Source organism: Xiphophorus couchianus, chromosome 4, assembly GCF_001444195.1.
Source record: "Xiphophorus couchianus chromosome 4, X_couchianus-1.0, whole genome shotgun sequence".
In the NCBI taxonomy this organism is placed as follows: domain Eukaryota; kingdom Metazoa; phylum Chordata; class Actinopteri; order Cyprinodontiformes; family Poeciliidae; genus Xiphophorus; species Xiphophorus couchianus.
In genome coordinates, this window is record NC_040231.1 from 29,834,654 (window position 1) to 29,855,067 (window position 20,414).

General features: G+C 37.7%; 2 protein-coding genes and 1 non-coding gene across 5 annotated transcripts in view; 1 reads left to right on the forward strand and 2 right to left on the reverse strand.

The window, feature by feature from the left end:
- itfg1 (integrin alpha FG-GAP repeat containing 1) overlaps nucleotides 1–14,587 on the reverse strand; it is a 167,348-nt gene extending 152,761 nt beyond the window's left edge. The window contains exons 1-6 of the mRNA XM_028014996.1: nucleotides 14,350–14,587; nucleotides 12,743–12,827; nucleotides 12,460–12,590; nucleotides 9,400–9,457; nucleotides 9,217–9,294; nucleotides 9,015–9,109 (exon numbers count right to left, since the gene is read on the reverse strand). Of these exons, the coding sequence (XP_027870797.1) occupies nucleotides 9,015–9,109; nucleotides 9,217–9,294; nucleotides 9,400–9,457; nucleotides 12,460–12,590; nucleotides 12,743–12,827; nucleotides 14,350–14,560 (658 nt within the window). The 5' untranslated portion in view covers nucleotides 14,561–14,587. The remainder of the gene's footprint in view (nucleotides 1–9,014; nucleotides 9,110–9,216; nucleotides 9,295–9,399; nucleotides 9,458–12,459; nucleotides 12,591–12,742; nucleotides 12,828–14,349) is intronic.
- On the reverse strand, nucleotides 1,824–1,895 carry trnad-guc (transfer RNA aspartic acid (anticodon GUC)). The gene has a single exon. It is a non-coding gene; the product is annotated as a tRNA-Asp (tRNA).
- Nucleotides 14,588–14,965: 378 nt separating the features above from the next.
- Nucleotides 14,966–20,414, forward strand: part of phkb (phosphorylase kinase, beta) — a 111,136-nt gene continuing 105,687 nt past the window's right edge. For 2 of the 3 annotated variants that reach the window (XM_028013885.1, XM_028013884.1), the window contains exons 1-2: nucleotides 15,012–15,112; nucleotides 19,159–19,245. In XM_028013885.1, the coding sequence (XP_027869686.1) occupies nucleotides 15,049–15,112; nucleotides 19,159–19,245 (151 nt within the window). In that variant the 5' untranslated portion in view covers nucleotides 15,012–15,048. Of the gene's footprint in view, nucleotides 15,113–16,608; nucleotides 16,727–19,158; nucleotides 19,246–20,414 lie in introns of all 3 variants that reach the window. The other variant, XM_028013888.1, reaches the window with a different exon arrangement.

Below are 20,414 nucleotides of genomic sequence, written 5' to 3' on the forward strand. Positions count from 1 at the left end.
ATCTGACAGCCAGCACTTCACCTGCTGTATTAGCCGTTGATATGCGTCGTGTTTTTGTGCATGTACGCCGTTGCCTCATTCGACGACACGAGAAGACAAGCCATTAGGTGTATGTTCGCCTATGTCTGGGGTAAAACAAACAAAAAAAAAAACAGTACTTTTTTTTTTTTCAAAGAAAAAGTGTATTATCATAAAACAAGACGAGAGTAGGAACAGAACAGAAAGCCCAACTGAAACGCAGGAAAAGAGAAACGGAGGTAAAGAAAATGATGTGAAGTGATAGGAAGGCGCGAGGCACAGAGCCAATCCTTTACTTCATGTCTCTACTGCCCCTGAGAGGCTTATTTGTTAGCCTGTTACCCAGCAAACAAGCTGTGACTCCTATTCTGCCTTGGCTGTCAAAGGGATATAGTAAATGCCACAGCAGCAACACACACACACACACGTGTGGTTCATCCCTGCAGGGCGGTTTCAAAAACGAGCTCAAGGAAGGCCATCCAGCCAAATGATCAAATTGCTTTATTTATGGGTCTGCAGGAAGGATGTCTACTTTGTGTTTGAGATGGACTTTGAATGATGTTGACAATAACGAAGCAAAATAAGATGTATTAAACCACAGCGTGTGTGTGCGCGTTCGGTTGCTCTTGTGACTCTTGTATCTTGTGTATATTTGTTCATAGTTAAGCTAAAAGACATCCTGCAGCTTATCAGTCAAGACCTCAGTGTTTATCTGCATCGATTTGTTCCCTCCGTCTTTAACCCCTCGACTGGGTCATCCCTCAGCTGGACGGGGGGGGAGCCTTTGGCATTCTGAGGGAAATGTCACAGCTGTCAGCTGAGAAACGGATACATCCAACTGAAACCAGCGTTCCCTCACCGGCAGACTTAGCCTGAAGACATGCAAATAGAGTCCCAACAATCAATGACTGCTGCCTGTTATTCTAGCCAAAGGAAAGCAGTGTCTTGCAAACGTATTCAAACTCCTTGAAAGAACAATGAAACTCAGTCTAACTGAACTTAAGCTATTTTGACAAAAACAAATAAAAATCTGTCTCTACAAAATAGAAACTAAGGGATGCTGAAAACAAATTCATTGTATACTTTTCAGATCTTTATGTGGAAAAAAGAATATGCATCGTTTCTCTTCACCATTTTAAAGAAATGTGTGTTTATCTAATTCATGAATCCTCAGAAGGAGATTTGTGGTTAAAAAGTGGCACAATGTGGATCATTCTCAGGGGTAAGATTACTTTAGAACAATTACCGAAAATCATCTGTTCACCCAAAACACATTACTCAAACCATTTACCACACACACGCACGCACGCCGTTTTGTGTACGTTTCTCCTTGCCCAGACAGAGTTATAGCTGTTCAGTTTGCAGACTGACCCTCGAGACACCTGTCACACCAAGAGTAACGTCTTTAGATGACTAGGCTTTCAATCATGATTGTGACCACCATGGCCCTGTGATGTGATTTAGAAATACAGAACAAAATCCAAAAAAACCAGATCATTTTTTAGACAGGAGCGCAAGATTATTACAGTCCATTACTGGATTATTTTCATTGAACCAGTCAACTTTTTCACTTTGATTTATTGTTAATAATATAAATAATTTCCATGATTTAGGTGTTAAAACCCTAGAAATTAAAACAAGTGTGCTGTTTTTGGGGGGGTTTTTTTACAAATAACTATTGAACAACAAATACTTTCTAAATACAGAGTTCTAAGCTTTAGCCACTTATATAATTCTTTATTTAATCAGGTAAACCCCGTTGAGATCTAGATCTCATTTTCAAGAGGGACCTGAAACAAACTTCACTCCCCGTCGGGGAATCGAACCCCGGTCTCCCGCGTGACAGGCGGGGATACTCACCACTGTACTAACGAGGAGTATAAGTTGGCTGGCTAGATAGCTGGGCGTTATTGCTTAATGAATTTCAGTGAACTGGTTAAAAAATGTTTTATTTAAAATATTAATAGAAGGATTAAAGTTATAAAAGGAAAATGAAAAGTATTCATCATTTTTCTAAACCTGGTTTATTTGCAGGATCACGAGGTGGCAGACGTCTATCATCTGCAATCAATCTGTAAAATAAAGAGTACATCCTGAACAGATCGTAAGACACAAGGCAACAAAGAGGCACAATACACTCAGCCATGATGGTTTATGCTCAAATTGAGAGTTAGCCAAATATGCATAATTTTTGGCCTAAAGGAAATCTCCACATAGAAAAGCCACAGGTGGGATTTGGACTTTGGTCCTTCTTGCTGTGTTGTAAAACTGTGGTGCAACACAACTAAAAAAAATGTATCAAAACCAAAAATATTTAGAACTTTTAGTACTGTATCAGGCTAAAGGTGGATTTTTTTTTATTTGCTGTAAAGTTTGGCATTTTAACAGAATGGATGCGAGAACAAAGTCACCAGCTTCTAAACAGTCTTAAGAAAGCTTCAGAAGGTTGCACTTAAAAAACATAGGTCAATGAAGCATATTCTGCATGATAAATAATTATAGAGAAATCCCAAACATTTTATTTAGATTCTAAAACCTTCCCAGTATGGACACTATTTAAATTCTGCAGCTCAAAGCATCAAACCAGTCAACCAACTGTTTCTTCATCAGCTCTGACCACTGATCAGCAGGTCAAAGACTCAAAAAAAAAAAGATTCTTTCTCCAGTTCATAAAAGCTATAAATCTATAAAAATCATTTTATTACAAGCATTTATGTGTGTTAGGAGGAGCAGGCCAGAGCTAAAAACTCAGAACTGCTAATTCAGATCATCCCTACTTGTTACTGTGGTACAACAATAAAGAATGAATGCTGTTAAACAGATACACTACACATTACACACCTACACACAGATATAAATCAATGCAAACGTAATTATGTAAGCTTCAATAGCTATAACAGCCCAACTAATCCCACACAAGCTTGAGCAACACCCTTATTAAACTGTCCCCAACACCCTGATGGTGGTTTTGATATGCACACCCACCACACACACACACACACACACACACACACACACACACACACACAGATAAAATACTGAATCGAGGCCAAGAACAAAGTGTTGAGCTCCGCAGAATAAATCCGTCTCTAAGCCAATATGTTGCCCTACTCCACATTGTGTCTTCCACCCCGATCCATCAAAACGGCTCATTCACAAACATGGAAAAAACACACACGCACAGAATGGAGCAATGCTATTCCCGGAAGAGCTAATCTTCTAAAACCATTACAGGGAACAACGTAGGTGCAGTAGCTATAGGGAGGATTATGTCCAAAACACACACACGGACACCCACGCACACATTAGCTAGCCTATTTTGCTCATGACACTTCCTATATGCTGAACACTTCTGTGTAAATAGAAACTCCTCTCAGAAGCTACGGTAACAAGCTCATATCAGCTCATTTCATAGACAGGAATGTGGTGTGGATTCACAAGTCTGAGCACCTCAAGTATCACTGACTATCGCCATCAAAAGCAGTGTCCATTATAACAGCACAAAGTCCGTGATGGTTCACTCATTTTGGTAAAACTACAATGACCTTGCATACAGTGCATCATTCACAAAAATATCTCTAAAACAACAAAATGGCAAATGAAATGCAAGTAACTTACTAATTATGATAAAAGAAAAGCAAAAATCCACCCAAGTTGTCAAATGTTAATACACAGTTTTAATGCTCAGCCTTTGAGATATTTTAGCCTGCCACATATTGCAGCCACATTCTCACCAGTGTAAGAATATGGATGGCTACTGAGTCCTGGAGCCTTTATGGGCAGAAAACCTCAGATTACTTGGAGTTCAGGGGAAACTCTATTTTCTTGCCCATAAGCTAAGGAAGTGGTAGGAATCACCTGGTATAATGGATGAATAAATCTTGATTGCATCAGTTATCAGTGAAATTTACATGGTTTTTCCTAATGACATCACTCAACGAGAGTATTTACAGGATGTTTAAAACTGGACCAAACTCTGAACCTTGTGGAACACCATAGGAGACTATGAAATTATAATGAATATAATCTACTATTTTAGCAGTAGAAAAAAAATAATTGTTTCCCTTCATTTTCATATACTGGTAGTAGTAGCAATATTTGTAATATGCTAAGGATTAGACCTGGAAGAAGAGAATCGAATCATTTGAGATGTGAGTTGGGACAATTCTGACTCAGTTAGCAAACAACAGTGTTCAAATATCTTGATGTTCATTTCTAACCCAATTGCAAAAGACGAAACTCTGAAATTGTGGCCTCTTGATAGTTCACGGTAAACATTATAAGTATACAAAAAGAAAAAATATCTTTTTGCAAGAAACAGGTGATATGTAGGATGTGTGAAATTGAAAGAAAATCTTTAGAAATAGAAAAAAACAGACAAATGTTTTAACAGGTTTTGACGTGAAGGTTGAAGTAAAACAACACTGAAAGCCCATCAAGCTAGCAACGCTTAAGATTCTCCACAATTCAGAAAAGGCAAAACAACATGCGAAGTTAGACTATTACTATTACTGCAAAGCATGTTCTGATGGGGAGCAGCTAGCATCTTCTGCTGAGAAGGATCTAGTTTTAGTTACAAATGCAGTGATAGATCTGTACTTAGGGGTGTATGTGTCAATGTTATGTATTCAATCCACTTATCCCATTTTAGTCCTCTGAATCCTAATCAAATTGATTCCCCAAGGGCCTAAAGATTCTTATTAAAGAAAATGCACAACTTAGGATATATTCAACACAGTTTAGTTAAAAAGCTCAACCATTTAGCGAATTGCCCTCATACATATTTCTCAGGTGAACTCTGTGTGTAGTACATCACTAACCTTGGTTCTGCAATCTCAACTGCCTGTTCTGAAAGCACACAGGATCTAAAATCTAAAATAAACTTGGATAAGCTAATGGAAAAAATGATTCGTAATGTTTGGTTTGTGGGACCATGTTTATTGCAGACCTGTCATCTGAAAGGGGATCAATCCTGGAGGGAGAATATTTAGAAATTAAAATGTGTGTTGAAATCTGAATTAGGGGTTAGCCTCCCAGTTTTTAACTTCTTTTTATTGCATTAAGTTTAAAACTCATGCAATATCCTTACGTGTGATGACAAGCAAAACTAAAATTTCTGCTACAGTGCCCTGCAAAATGTAAACATAATTTATGAACAAGTAACTGTTCTTCTCGGCCAGCCTTGTTAGGTGGCAAATCTGTTCTCTTCTCCCACCACCCCTGTGATATTAGTCAGACAATCAACAAGCCACTTCAACACAGAGGTAGTTTAATTGGATGCTGCAGAGAATTACCATCCCTGTTGCCTAGCAATGAATCCTTATGCCAGTATTGTTGTCTTTGTGCATGCCTTTCTCACAAAATACCATCTATAAGTACTATGCAATTACAAAATTTTCTCTCAACAAAGTTTCTAATCAAGCTGCTGGTAGACTCCTGCTCCACAGATTCTCTTCAGACACGTGATGTGATGCCTGGAACCATAATAATACTCTTCAAATGACAGACCTAAATAGGGGGATGCTTCCTGAATATAACAGGAGAAGGCCAGTTACCAATATTAATGTATATCATGGTTTTAATCTAGTGGTGGGACTTGATTAAAATTTTGAATCACGTTTATTGCAGGGTCTGTAACTAATCGCATATAATTGCATTTTAATCGAAAACCATATAATCGACAAAGACAGCAATGATCTCAATTCAAAAATCCTTTTTTGCTGCTAAATTGTTGAATAATTAGACAGATGAGCTCAACAACAAAGACATTTATTGTTTTGTAATCTGTTATTTAAGTTGTCCAACCATCAGGCAGTTGCAAAGTGTTATTACACCCATTTGGTTTTGAAGTGTTTCAGGAAGTGTTTGTCGAAAAACAAGACAATCAACGAGGTTTATTAAGGTCTAAAGTCTCTTGATTTGTTTGACAAACACAAATTAACTGGCAGTAAAAGAAAGGGGAAAAAAACACTAATCTAATATGAATATATTGCTGTTAGAGGTAATGGCTGCCAAAAGATGACACTATGAAAAGATTATGGGCCGCATGCTATATGTCACTGTCACCGCCAGGTTGCTTGGCCAGAGAGACCAATAAGCAGGCTAAATGAGGCCATGACATTAGCCAGGAAACAATTCCAGTTTTTTTTTTTCCTTCCTTAGCTGGAACTGCTGATATAGTGGGGTCAGCCAATATACCATTACGAAACTGTTTACAGTGATGGCACTGAGCACTCAGATGACTGTAAAACATGTAATCGCTTCTTCAGTGTCAGGATTGGAGTCCTGACACTGCAGTGAAACCGCCCTTCCTGTTCTTAAGTGGGTACCAGTAAAAGACCAGAGTGTGTTGCTTCTCTGTTTGGTCGGATGGGGATCGCCGTCCATTTCAGAAACACTGAATAAAATCACAAGATAAAGATTTGCACTGGTAAAAGGTCAAAGCAATTGAAAAGCTTTAAAATAACAAATATCAGTTGACTCTCTGTTTAGTTTCGGTGGGATGCTTTCTGTGCCGGCTTTGACTTGCTGGTAATTAACATATCCATGCAGATTAATTTATAAAGATGTCTACATTTTAGGCCGCCTACTCCTTTTATCCCAGCAGGATTTGCACACACAAAAAAAGAAACGCTGTCAACACAGAAACTTCATGACCCAGATGTTTCTTCTTATGTGAGAGCTCTTATTTTAAGAGTGGTTGTGGGCTGTTCTCACTTTAACTTTTTAAAAAACTAACTACTAGTATGTGGCTTCAAGCATAATAGGAGAAATTAATTCAGTCCTACAGCTTTTATGTAAGGAATCCTGATAGGCAACCACATTATTGTGCAAAAAGATATGTCAATCAAAAAATGAAGGTACAACATTTAATACCCAGCAGGTAAAACACAAAGCAGCTGTAAGACAGTACCTCTGGGTGCAGGCTGCGACTATCTCTTGAACCTTTCCAGCTTTTGTCAGAGTATTTACTTCAGTGTTTGTATTTCCTTTGATAGACTAAAAAAATAAAAAGGCTAGAGATGTAAAAAGAAAAAACAGAAAACATGGCAAAGGTTGGTGCAGATAAGAATCTGAGAGGAATAATATGAATTTGTTTTCAACATATAATCTGGGGACTATATTCTTACTACTGAAATCTACATCTAAAACTTAACTGTCAGGGTTTTTTTTTTCCAGCAGCATAGCAAACACTCTCATCATCCAATGAAGGGAGAACCAGCTGACAAGAACAAACCTGCCCATCTTAGGGACTCAAGCTCTGCCTGCTCCATTCTGTGATGCTCCAGCCGGTAGCGCTTAGAGGAACAGGTGGCGTCCACAGACAGTGAACTGAGCCTTTCTAAAAGCTCATTTCCCCCCCCCCTCACATCCCTCTTATCTTTCCAGCCATCCTTTTCTTTCAAACCATCTCTCCTTTCCAGCTGAGCTTCATCGCTCCATTGCTTCCTGCCTACTTTTCTCTCTCACTTTTTTTTTCTTCCTGCACTCTGTAAGCCACCCCTCACAAACAGCAGCAGCCAGGAGTAAAAATCCACCAGATGTGCAGTTTTTATTTTGTTTTTTTTTCCAGATTTCTCCAATTAATTTTCTCGTGTCTCGGCTACACATTTGTCCAATGCAACGTAAAAAGGGCTGACTGCTCATAAAAAGTTATAGATTTACCACAAAGATCCCCCTGCTCTACTGATTGGTACATATAGGTACAAATTATACCATAAAAATCTATAAAAAGTATTCCACCCCTCGAATGTTTTACCATTTTTATTGCTTTTTGCAAATCAATCATGATCATCAAAATGTGACTTTTTTGACTGAAAAGAAAAAAGGATAAAAATTCCCTTACTGTCAAAGTGAAAATGGATTTCTACAAAATAAAAAACGGCGGACAGCAAATGTACATCGCCACCAACACACCATTCCCAGTGTGAAGCACGGAAGTGGCAGCGTCATGCTTTGGTGATGCTTCTAAGCACATGGACAAGGCGAAATGAATGCAGTTTCCATCTACTTTGGAGTACATTTAACTTCTGTCGAGTTAACAACACAAAGTGCCAAAGTAAAGCTGCACAGAAAGGGTTTGAAGACAACAAGGTGGATGTTCTGGAGTGACCCAGTCAAAGCCCAGAGCTAAATCCTGCAGAGAATTTGTGGCAGGACTTGAAAAGGGCTGTTCAAAGGCAATCCACATGCAACCTGAGAACCTGAACAGTTTTCCGAGAAAGAATGGTGTAAGTGTTTTCACACCTGGTAGTCTGGTAGACTCGGTTTGATTGAGGACCAAAGTTGCAACATTTGTCACATTTTCAGCTGCTGCAGTTCGCTTTCACACTACACTGTGTGAAACAAACTAAAACCTTTGAAAAACCTGTTTGTATGGCTCCCTTCTGAACCTTGTATAAGCTAAAAAAAAAAAGGATTTTAATCAAAACAATTTTAACATGTTAAAATCTATGTAATGAATCGCCATTCACATGTTGAAGTCCTTAGCAAAATCTGATAAACAATTTGTGTTTTTATTTCTTTAGTGATGCAAGTTGTCCAAGAATCAATTTTAAGCTCATCTGAGAACAAAAACTCCAATTTGGCTGTGGCACTGTCATCACCAGTCTAATAGAAAACAACACTCACAGGCAGATGTATTAAGGTTTCTGCCTGTAGTCAGTCTTGGTGTAATTTTGGAGCTGCCAGTATCTATTACTGAAATGCTCTGGTTACAACTGTGTGTTGATCAGGGCTGCTTTAGGAATACGACCACAGAATCAGATGCTTTTACAGTCACTGTTTTAAAACAAAATAATAATAAACATGATAAGTACCCAAGAAAAAAACTTAAACACCGATCGGGTGAGGAAAAGTGCAGCATTGTATGTTTCCACTACCATTCATTCAGCTTCTCTAGCCGACAAACATAAAGTAGTTGGTTTGAGCTGTCAAACAAAACACATTTTTCATCATTTTCTTATTAGGAACTTGATAAACGATATGTTACTCACCAGCAGTGAAGTCCTTGTCGAGGTCAATGAAAGCATTAGAGTGAGGAGTGCGCATTCTGATTGATTTATTAAAATCATTCCTGCACTCTTGAATCCTAAAGTGGTGGGGGAAACATGATTCTATATTATTCTGAATAAATGAGAGAGTAGCAGTTAATGACAAAGCCAAGAAATGTGCATTTTTAAAAGATATTACTTTCACCTTTTGGTAAGATAACAGACTACAGTTTGGGGAGGCGTGGTCACTCCGAAGACATCTGGAATCATGTCGCCATTGAAACTGTGGGAAAGAAAAACCCATTAGGGACATTAGTATATTCCTGCAATTAGTATTTAAAATATTCACAGCATAATGTATCTGAAAAACCTTGAAACCAATACTTACTCCATAACAAGAGGCTGATCTGCTAAGGTGAAATTCAGGGCATACTGCTTAGAGATTTCTGCAGGAAAGGAACAAAGAAGGCAGTCATGAGTTACAAAGGTGAACAGAAAGGCAGCAGAGTCTAACTGGTAAAATGAGACTTAAACAGGAGGAAGGCAACATACAGATGATTGAAAACTATATTTAAACTTAAACCATTCTAATCTATGGCCCTAAAAGGCGGCATATGAGAAGACATTTGAGTTTTATGTCCTTTTGTTGTCAGATATTCGCTCTCATGAATCCCAGATAGCATAGGGAAAAAAGATTTTCCAAAGGACTGCTGAGCTGCACAACTAAGATCTCTTGCAAGGTGAATAAAAGGTCCTGAACTGATCCAGCAGATCCAGTGGGGTTTCCAGGAAGACACAGGCAAATCCCAAATCTAAATTAAAGCCCTTACTGATGCCGACTGTGGCCCAAAATCCATTAGATGGCATCTTAAAGAACAAAATATGTTTCCTCCCACTCTAAAAATTTGCCCCTTTGGACTCTGCCAAGCATGGGACACAAAAAGGTGAAAGAAATTTAGATTTTCTAAAGAGTAAATTATTGCAGACTCTTGTGAAAGTTTCCATTGTCACTGGCATGACAAGAATGTTCTACTTTCTACACAGCAGAGTGAAGGAAAATCCATTTATTCAACAGGAGAAGGAAGCTTCTGGTTGTGCAGAGGCATCAAGCAGAGTAGGATATGTTGACAAGTTGCAAGGGGCAAAACTCTTGACGGAAGGCAATCATCCCTGAAAACATTTCTGTTTGCTCTAACCTGGTTTCTCTACATCACATGCATCAGATCCGGCCTGCCAGATGTTTTTATGTAGTCTCTAGAAATAAAACCTTTGAGATAACAGTGTGCTTAAAAATTATTTTATCAATTAAATCACAGCCAAGGCACCTGCACTTGTTTCAGCACGTCAAATTTATGACTTTTTAAGACCTTTTAAATGCCAGCTTGAATAAAATTTAAGACCAAAAAATCTGTTAATATAGGGGACGATTGGGGGATCCTGCTGGCTCTCATGGGTTGGCAAGAGAAGCAAGCCGGTAGCACAAACAAATGTCATCTTGTCAACTGGTCATACATTTACACTTTGCATTTGGCGCTCAACTTCTAACCCGAATACGATCCAGCAGCATAAAATATGAACACCAGACGGGAGAATCATTTTTCTCCTCTCAATGCTTTGATCAGGGCTGTAGAGAATCCAGTTCTGCTTAAAGATGTGATTTATTTTCACGCTGAAGAATGACTACGTTAAAACAACAATGAAGAAAATCAGGGGGGAATCAAAAAACTGGATTTGTCTCAACAATATAGAAACACAAGCTGTTTACACTCACTGTATTAACAACACAACTGAAACATAAATACTGGATCTGAGAGATTTGGAAACATGCATAAAATATTCAACTATTTACAGTGCAGAGTCATTTATTGGATACTAGAAACAATCTGGCATAAAAAGCATGATATGAACGGTTTCTATCAGTGGCTTCAGTTCTACAAAAACATGCAATTGCTCACAATATACAGTATTTCAACTAAATACATCAAGTGAGGAGGTGGAAAAGTGTTTACCCCCTTAAGGACATCTTCTGCTTTTGCTTTTCTATCAGACCTCAAATGTTACTGTTAGACAACAATAACCTAAGTGGAATAATAAAAAGAAAAAAAAACAAGGTTTCAAATTATGATTTCATTCAACAAGGTGAACAAAAGGGTATCCAAACCTGGAGACAAGTTATTGCCCCTTCTTAAATCATAAATTAACTCTGATTAAAGTATTTTTTTGGAAAGCTCCCCAACACCTGAAAGGTCTCAAAAAGCATCACATCATCTAAAAGAAAAAGTAGTATAAAAACAGAGTTACTGAAGGTTGGAAGGGGTTACAAAGCCATTTTTAAACTTTGGGAGACCAGCAAACCAAAAATTTACAATCAGAGAAAAAAACTCCAGCAGTGGTGAACCTTCAAATGAGAGGTTGTTCAATCAAACTTCAACCAACTGCACATCAACCCCGTTATCACCAGGAAGTCTGAAACAACATCCAAAGCTCTGCAGACCTCAAGCTAGTCAGTTTATGTCAAGGTTCATTGTTTAATAATGAGAGACAGGGCTAAGTGGAAGCGATGGGAGAAATTCAAAGCTAAAACTGCTAATCCAAAGGATCATCAAAACTCATGTTAAGTTTACCAAAATACATCATGTTGACCCTCAAGACTGTTGGGTAAATATTCTGCGGACTGACGAAACAAAAGATGAACTTTAATGGAATGTGTGAGTCGTGTTAAGTCTGACCTAAAACTAGGAAAGCATCTCAGAAACAGATCATCACACTGACAGTCAAACTCAGTGCTGGTAGAGTGAGGGTTAGAGGTCGCTTTGCTTCCTCAAGATTTGAACGACTTACCATAACTGATGGAATCACAAATTTTGATTTCTACCAGAACATCCTTCAGGAGGAAAGTCAAGCAATATTATCCCAATTCCACTTTGGTTATACAGCAGGAGAATGAGCCGAAGCACATTAGCAAATTACTAAAAAACCCAACAATATTAGGTTTTGGAGTGGCCTAGACAAAGTCTGGACTTCAATATGATTTCGGTAATATAATATGACCTTAGAAATGCTCTTCATACTGAGTAGTGATGTTAAAGATTCATTGCCAGTTATCGGAAACCCTTGATTCCTGCTAAACGCAGGAAAACTAGCTACTTTTTTCACATAGTAGAAGACTTTTTTAGTTTCTTCCCCCTTGATAAAAAGGACAATAATTTGAAAACTGTCTTTTTATTATTATTTAGATCATATTTTTCCAAAATTAACACTTTTTATGATGTGAAAAATCTAACTGTGACTAAAGGAAAAAGCAAAAACTGAAGAAAAGCATAAGACGGCAAAAACACATTTCACTCTTCTGTATTTATAACATTCATTTTGGAAAAAAAAGAAACTAGAAAAGAAACAGAAAGAAGAGTGAATTCGATCTAAGCTACCATTTATTGTTAATATTTACCTAATGTGTGGTTGTTTCCCCAGAAAATGAAAACTGATGTTTCTGAAGGTTTGTCCTGAGTGGTCAGAAGGACATCCATCTGAGAGTCTCCATCATAATCTCCAGGAACAACACTGGTGATAGTTTTGTCCCTGGAAAAGGAAAGAGGGGTACTGAGATGATAGCCAGTGGCCAAATTTGCCTCATCACTAAAGTAAACTGCATGCATACAGCGGACAGAAAGATTGAATGTACCACTTATACAAAAGCAAACAAAAAAGATGTTATTTCTGAGAATATTTACCCTGGCAACATGCCCTTGGTGATGTTAACTTTGGGCTTGAAGTAAGGAGACTTGGAGTCAGCCAAGAAAATCACTACCTCCGATTCTGCAAAAGTTGGAAAATAACACAGAATTAAAACAGATCTGTTACCCACCACAACAAACCCCTGGTATGGACAAGCAGCCTGTCATTGACGAATATTCAAAAATACTTGATATGAAGTAAAGTTCTACAGATTTCAACTACTTAAAAAGTGGATAAAACCAATTTTAAATCAAACATCTCAAAAAGCATCACATCATCTAAAAGAAAAAGTAGTATAAAAACAGAGTTACTGAAGGTTGGAAGGGGTTACAAAGCCATTTTTAAACTTTGGGAGACCAGCAAACCAAAAATTTACAATCAGAGAAAAAAACTCCAGCAGTGGTGAACCTTCAAATGAGAGGTTGTTCAATCAAACTTCAACCAACTGCACATCAACCCCGTTATCACCAGGAAGTCTGAAACAACATCCAAAGCTCTGCAGACCTCAAGCTAGTCAGTTTATGTCAAGGTTCATTGTTTAATAATGAGAGACAGGGCTAAGTGGAAGCGATGGGAGAAATTCAAAGCTAAAACTGCTTAATAATCATTGCAATGCTAGTTATTTTAAAATGTCATTTACACTCCCATCAATTTTTTTTTTATTATTTGTGCTAGATGAGGCGAAAACTTGCATGACTGGCATCTATGTTGTAGTAAAACGTAGTAATCAATAACTGTTTATATGTAAACACGAGTTGAAGTTTTTGCTATTTATATTTCCTGTTCTTTTTTTTTTGTTCCTCACAAAAAAATAATAATCTAGAAGGGTTTCAGGTGAATTTTAGGGTTCTCTGCTGTTTTCTGTGTTTTATTCAGAACAGGATCAAAGGTTCTGTTGCTGAGTTAGGTCCAGAGAGCCTCAGCTTTGATTATCAAAGCTTAAATGGCCCAAAACAACAATAGTTTGCATCTTTTTCTGTGCCAGCGTCTTGAAAAATGACCAATAACAGTTTACTTGTATTGCACATTTTCGCAAGAAGGCAGTTCAAACTGATTTACATGATAAAAACATAATAACCAATTTCGTTCATAATAATCGTTCATTTCCATTTGAAAAAAGGCCACACACACACTTATTTACTTAGAGAGAGCATTTAAAGTTTATAAAGTCATTACCAGACAAAGCTCTGTTTTTGACTGGCTTTACTTACAGTGAGCTTGAATAATTTATGTCGCTTCCTTTTTTTTCTCACAGTAAAAATAAGAAATAAACTAGCTTTGACCGCACACTTTTGTCTCGTGGCAGGAGATAACACCACAGGTGTGCTTAATTAACTCTCTCTACTTCCTGGATCACTGCAGCAGCTTAATGAGGTCAAAATTAATTTACTAGCTGGTAAAAAGTATATATTTTGTAGTAATTTTTTTTAACTAACTAAAAAAGAAAGTTTACATTTGACAAGGTACGTTTTTCTCCTCGAAAATTAATACTCATGAAACAAAAACACATCGGCCGACAATTTATTTTTATCACTATAAAAGTACATGTATATTTATCTGACTAGCTGTGTGCCAGGTCGCTAGTGACAGTAGCATTACATACGCTCTCTGATGACAAAGATGTCAGTCTGTTTATCCGAGTTGAAGTCACCAAACGCCGCCACCGTCCCATACTTGTTGGTCCCGAACAGCTCCACGGTTACATCTTGAAGAGCAAAGATGCCTCGTTGTTCCAATAAAAGTAACAAAAACGTTATTAAAAAGGTTTTTAATGTAAACATCCGCATCCTGGAACAAGTGCAGCTCCACAACATCCACCAACCGGAATACGGCACACCGCTTTACGGCTGGAAGGAACACAAACGTCTTCTGAATAGAATAAGTATTCTTCAAAAGATCTGTATAGATTGTTTGTATTATTATTATTTTATCATTAGTTAGTTTCCTTAAAATCAAAGAGTAAGCCATTTTTTAAAAATAAAATGACTATATTATTTACGTCAATGTCGTGCAAACTGATAGCCTGACAGATGACAGGTGTTTGAAGCTGGAGAACGGTAGCGAGGGAAGTGTTGCTGTTGCTCTTCAAAATAAATCATTTCCTTCTTAAAACGGAACATTTAAAACCAAACCTAATATTTTTTTTATACCATAACATACTTAATTTGTCACTTTTCCTCCAAACTCACTAAAATGTAAGTTATTCTCATCTTGACTGTAAATCACAGCCGTAAACGTTTTACTTTGAAGGGCACAAAGCAGAAACGCTGTTAAGTCCTGGCGGAGTTGACTGAGAGTAAACATGGCGAGTCTGGCAGATGTCGGATGGAAACTCTTGGAATTCAAAGCCCGATCGAAAAGATCAGGTCTGACTCATTTACTCTGCACGATCTCACGTTGTATGGCGCGCCCCGGCGGTGTCTGCTCTGCTGCAGCTTGTTAGCGAAAGTCCGGCAACCTCGGGCCTGACTCTGGTCTGTTTGTACTCTCAACCTGTTCAGATCCGAGGTGATGGTACAAGCAGGAAAGGTCAGGGGTTTTCACGAGCCAAGCTCTGGCGCTATTTTAGGAGGATCTCGGTTCGCTGGGACTCCTCAGCAAAACTTTCTGCTCCTGCGCTGCCTTGTCGTGATGGAGTCATTGTGCACAAACCTGCTGGGCCTCTTACATGCTGAAGATTGTTTCATTTTAAAGAGTTTGCGAGAAACGATGCGAGAGTAAAAATGTACTTTTGTCTCTTATTGGGACAAAACTCTTAAAAGTTACACTTATAAAAAGGTGACCTGTTTAGCTTTTAACAGTATTCAGATCCTTTCCTGCATCCTTCTCGTGTATATGGGTAATTTACCAACTAAAGTTGGTCCAGCTTTATAGAAAGCATCTCAAAATTACTGTAATTCAACAGCTTCAATAAGTGATTTAATTACAGTTATTGTCTACGTTCATAATTACATCATCATTGTAGAGTAGATCGTGTTTTATGTAGTTCACCAAATGACTTCTGTAAAAGTATTCAAAGCCCTTTCTTCATGTTACAACCAAACATTTCAGTGCATTTTATAAGCGATAGAAAGTAGTAGATAAGATAAATAGTTTCTTTTTTTCTTCTTTGCAAAAAACCTGAAGAGTTATTTGTGCTTTTTATAGACAGTCCCCAGGATTTTTTTATTATTTAAAAAAAAAAAAAGTAAAATAAAGCATTAGCTGCAGCCTAGTCTTTAGAGTTATGTCTCAACCAGCTTTGCACATTCAGAGACTAAATTTTGTAGCGATACATCTTTGCAAAATCAGAATCGCCAAGTGCAGTCAGAAAGGATTTAGAACTGGGGGCTCACTTTGGGTCGTTGCCCGGCCTGTGCCCCAGTCTGAAGTATTTGGCTTGGTCTTTATGATCCTGTTTGTTCATTAATGTTCTCAAATAACCCCCCCAAAACTTAATGGAACACCTGTGTTTATACTGATATACAAAAAATGTAAACTTCTAAAATAAGTTTGATGCTCTGGATTTTATTTAGGACTATTGAAGTAAATAAGGCTGAACACCGTACTTTTCAGATTACTAATTTCGGGGGGAAAAATTAAGAAACAGTTGATATTGTGTTGGTCGGCCACATAATATTCCACTAAAATACACTGAAGTTTATGGTTTTTGTGTAATAAAATCTGAAAAGAAAAAAAAAGATATATATATCTATGTATATATAATCAGTGGGAATGAATAATTTTGCAAGTCATTGTTAATATGTTCTGTGATTCTCTGCATGTTGTTCATCATCATGCCTCTAAATGTAATTCATTGTTGATTGGCGCATGTGTCAAATCTAACGCTCTGCTACTAACTGCTTCCTGTGAATTGCTGTAGATTTCTGATTTAGCTGAGAGAGAGAAAAAGAGAGACGGTTGGCCTTAATTTCACCTTTTGAGCATGGCTGTCTCAATGGCTGCGGTTGCCCAGCCCCGTCGAGAAGTTCGCAGACTCGGTAAGTAGCAGGAGTGAATATGGGTCAGAGTTATGCACAAAGCCAGAGCGGACAGGAAATGCATTCAGAAATCTTTTAGATCCTTGGATGGTTTTTCCATGTCTTGCTTGTTTAATGGTAAAACTGACTGGGTCCATTTTTCCACGTCATTAAGCAATATGCCCACAGCAGCTTGTTCTCCTAATTTAATTGAATTTAAATCTTAATTCTTGATGGATAGCAATTAATTAAGAAATATGTTTAATAGAAAAGCTAGAGAGGTGCAGTAGAAACCTAAAGTTTATGTATGTGGAATAAAAAGACAAAAGCCTATTTTTTCCCTCATTGGATAAAGTTAAATCAGACCAAACTTCTCTTATTTTAGATTGGTATGAATTACCAAAATTATTTCTATTTGCTAAATGTTACAATAATGAGAGAGAAAATTGTCAAGACTCTGGGTTTTTGGGTTTGGTTTTGCTGTTGATCTTCCTATCATTGTTTTTGTTGACTTTTTGTTAATTTCTTATTATTTGTTGTTACTGATTTCTTGTCAGATCTTTCTCTTTCTTGTGTTTCTTTATTTCAGCCCCATCGTAGTGTTCCTAGTTATCTTGTTATGTCAGAGTCTACGTATGTCCATCCCTGGTGATTCTAGTCAGGTTTATGTCTTTGATAGGCCTTTGGGTTATTCTAGTTTCTGTGATCCTTAGTTTTTATTATTTTTAGATCAACCTTGTTTTTGTTTTGGTTCTTTTATAGCTCCCCCTCATGTCTCTGTCTCTTTCTAGTTTATCATGTTTTCTCTAGTCTTAGTGTTTCTTTAATATTAGAATTATTTCCAGCTCCCTTGTGTTTCCTCCCTCACTCTTTTATGTTCCCCTGTGTATCAAAAGGCTCAGGAACGGGACGGGTTCTGTGACCCAGAGATGAACAGGTTTTGGTTTAGCAAATAGAAATAATTTTAGTAATTCTAAAAATTGAAAAGTTCAGTCTGATTTAATTTCAGAGGCGAAACAATTGTCTTTTATTCAGTGTTTGTAAACTAATGGTTTAAACTGTGCAATATGTTCAGTAGAGAGCTTAAAGTACACAGTCATATAATAGTGAGGGCTCTTTTCAACAGCAAAAAATAAACAGATGATAGTTTTTTGGGGGGGGGGGGGGGGTTTCACTTATTTGAAACAGAAGATAACCTTCAACAAAACAGAGGTCGTACTTGAGCTGGTTTTAGTAGAAATTTCCATGTCACATGTTTACAAGATAAATATGAAGATGAACTATGAGGTAGAACTAATAAACCCTAACAACTGTGAAGGTAAGTTCAGTCACATAGGTCTCTAGTTGTAAACTATTTCAAAGAAAAGTGCTGTTGAGTAATTATTTAGAGGATATTTTAGGAAGCTCTGGGTGCTGGTGGCCTATATGTTGTATATTTTTATTTTAAGGTTGGGCTGGTTGAGAAGCCTTCCTTTTCCCAAAAAAGAAAGAAGGAATATTAATTTCACAGAGAATTCTGAATAAATACATAAACATAAGAGGGTTTTATGTAATCAGGATACAAATGTTTTCAGATTATAACGGAACATAAGACTTGAACTTTAATTTTGGTACTTGATATTCTTGAATATAATGAAATGAACTTTATTTTAGCGATCGTGTGGTTTTGGAAACATTACGCTCTGTATTCTGCTCCTCCCCTCCAATCATTTGGGAACCCTGAAGGGACTCTGACCTAAATATGCAGTTATGACAAAGTGGCTTCAAGTGGTTTTCATTAGTGAAGTTAGCCATGGGGTTGTTTAAAACTAGTTGAACATGGACAGCTCACATTTTCTGTTATGTAAGAAATAATGTTATTTTCCACTACACCGGTTTAAAGGGTTATCTCAGAAAGGGGGAGAAAAAAAAAAAGAGATTGGTTTTGTTCCTTGAAGTTTTTAAGCTGATGGAAATTATGCTAATTTAAGTAAGAATGTGAATTTTTCAGTGGGCTACCTGTGGTTGTGACCCAAGGTCAAACCTATTAAAATGCAAATCTAACAAAGAGAAAAGTGTGTGGAAAAATAGAGAAGGCCTAGCAGAGGGGGGTTCCCTCCACTGCCTGCTCTCTCTGTAACGCCTGGCTGAGTGCTACATTACTATTCGAATTTCTCGTTCTCGGTGTGCCTATTATGGTTTGATCTGAGCCCAGTGTGTTGCAGTAAAAAAAAAAAAAAGAATTTGCTGATAGTACATATTGTCTTGCTTCTGTTCTCTGGTGCTTGTTTGTTTGCATTAACTGGAAATAGTCAAATTTGTAGGAGTCCATTCGGTTAGATATGCGCAACAAGACCCCATGTTGCTAATTTCCTTTTCCAACTTCATTGACAAATGAAGCATCAGTTGAAGTAAAAAAAGGAAATGTGCTACTGTATGTTTTGGTTTTTGTGTAATAAATATGTCTTCTACAGGTTCTATCTATGAACCTTTAAAGCTGTCCAATCTCCAGCGGGAGGATGAGCCCCTATGGGAGAAGCTGGACCGTTACTATAATGCAGGTAAGTTCACTCACTCCCTATGGAAAAGTCAGTGGCCCTGAAATTTAGTTGACCACTTTTGACTCAATAAATATCTTCTTTGCCTAAAATATGCATCAGTTTAGACTACTTTGACTTAGCCGACCGTTGCCTTCTTATGCAATTACGATTTTCTGCACCGTTTTGGAATTGTAGCCTCCCTTGGGTTGTGGTTTGGCAATGGCAGTAGAGGAAGTGAACAAAGCCATTCAGTCCATGTAGGCCTTGTTTCCAGATATTGAGCAATTATTCAGAGCAAGAGGAAGGTTAAAGACATTTTATTGTTGACAAAGAAGTCCTACTCCCAAGCAGGTTGTTTACAGTGCACACAATTTCCTGTAAGCTTCATCAAACAAGTGCTTTACATACGTCACGTCTAACTGTTAGCAGTTGGGTAAAGTCAGATGCAGTCTTTTAAAAGTTCAACAGAGTCCACGCCTCCAGCAAGCAATCATTTCTCAATTGCCGAGGGACCCGATGCTTTGGACAAATCAAAAGTGCAGAACAAGCGGTTGGTTTTTACCAGGCTACCTTTCCCATAAAGTTATCAGGTTTCAGGTCTTTTCTACTGGCATCCCAATATATTGTTGTCATTTCACATTACTGCACCATGGATTCTTCTTGACTAAGACGGGACCTTATAACCCACCTGAGATTATTGGGAACCAAATGTTCCTTCCTGCTGATGGCTTTCCGTCTTGGCTTTCTATAAACTCTTCTTGAATCCTGCAGATCAGGAAACTGCCAAAACATTTGCTTCCAGAGAGATGTTTAGGATTGGTTAGCCAGGTGCTCTAATTAGCAGGACAGGTTTAATTCTTGACCTTCCTGAGTGACGTGCAACCAGTAGGATAGACCTTTACACTTTACTAGTAAAGCAAGAAAAGAGGGCAAAAAAAACAATGCGAGTGATTGATAATAGAAGGGGAAAACAGGACCTTGGACAAACAGGACAACATCATTATTACTATAATAATGTTGTTGATCTTTCATCCATCAGTGGTCTATACCTGCTTATCCTTGTAAGGCTGTTGGGGTGAGGGTGAGGCTGCTGTCTGTTTCCGGATGCCATTTGGCAAGAGAGGTATACCCTGTATACATCTCCAGTCCATCACAAGGCAACATTGATATTTTTTCAACTGACTATATAA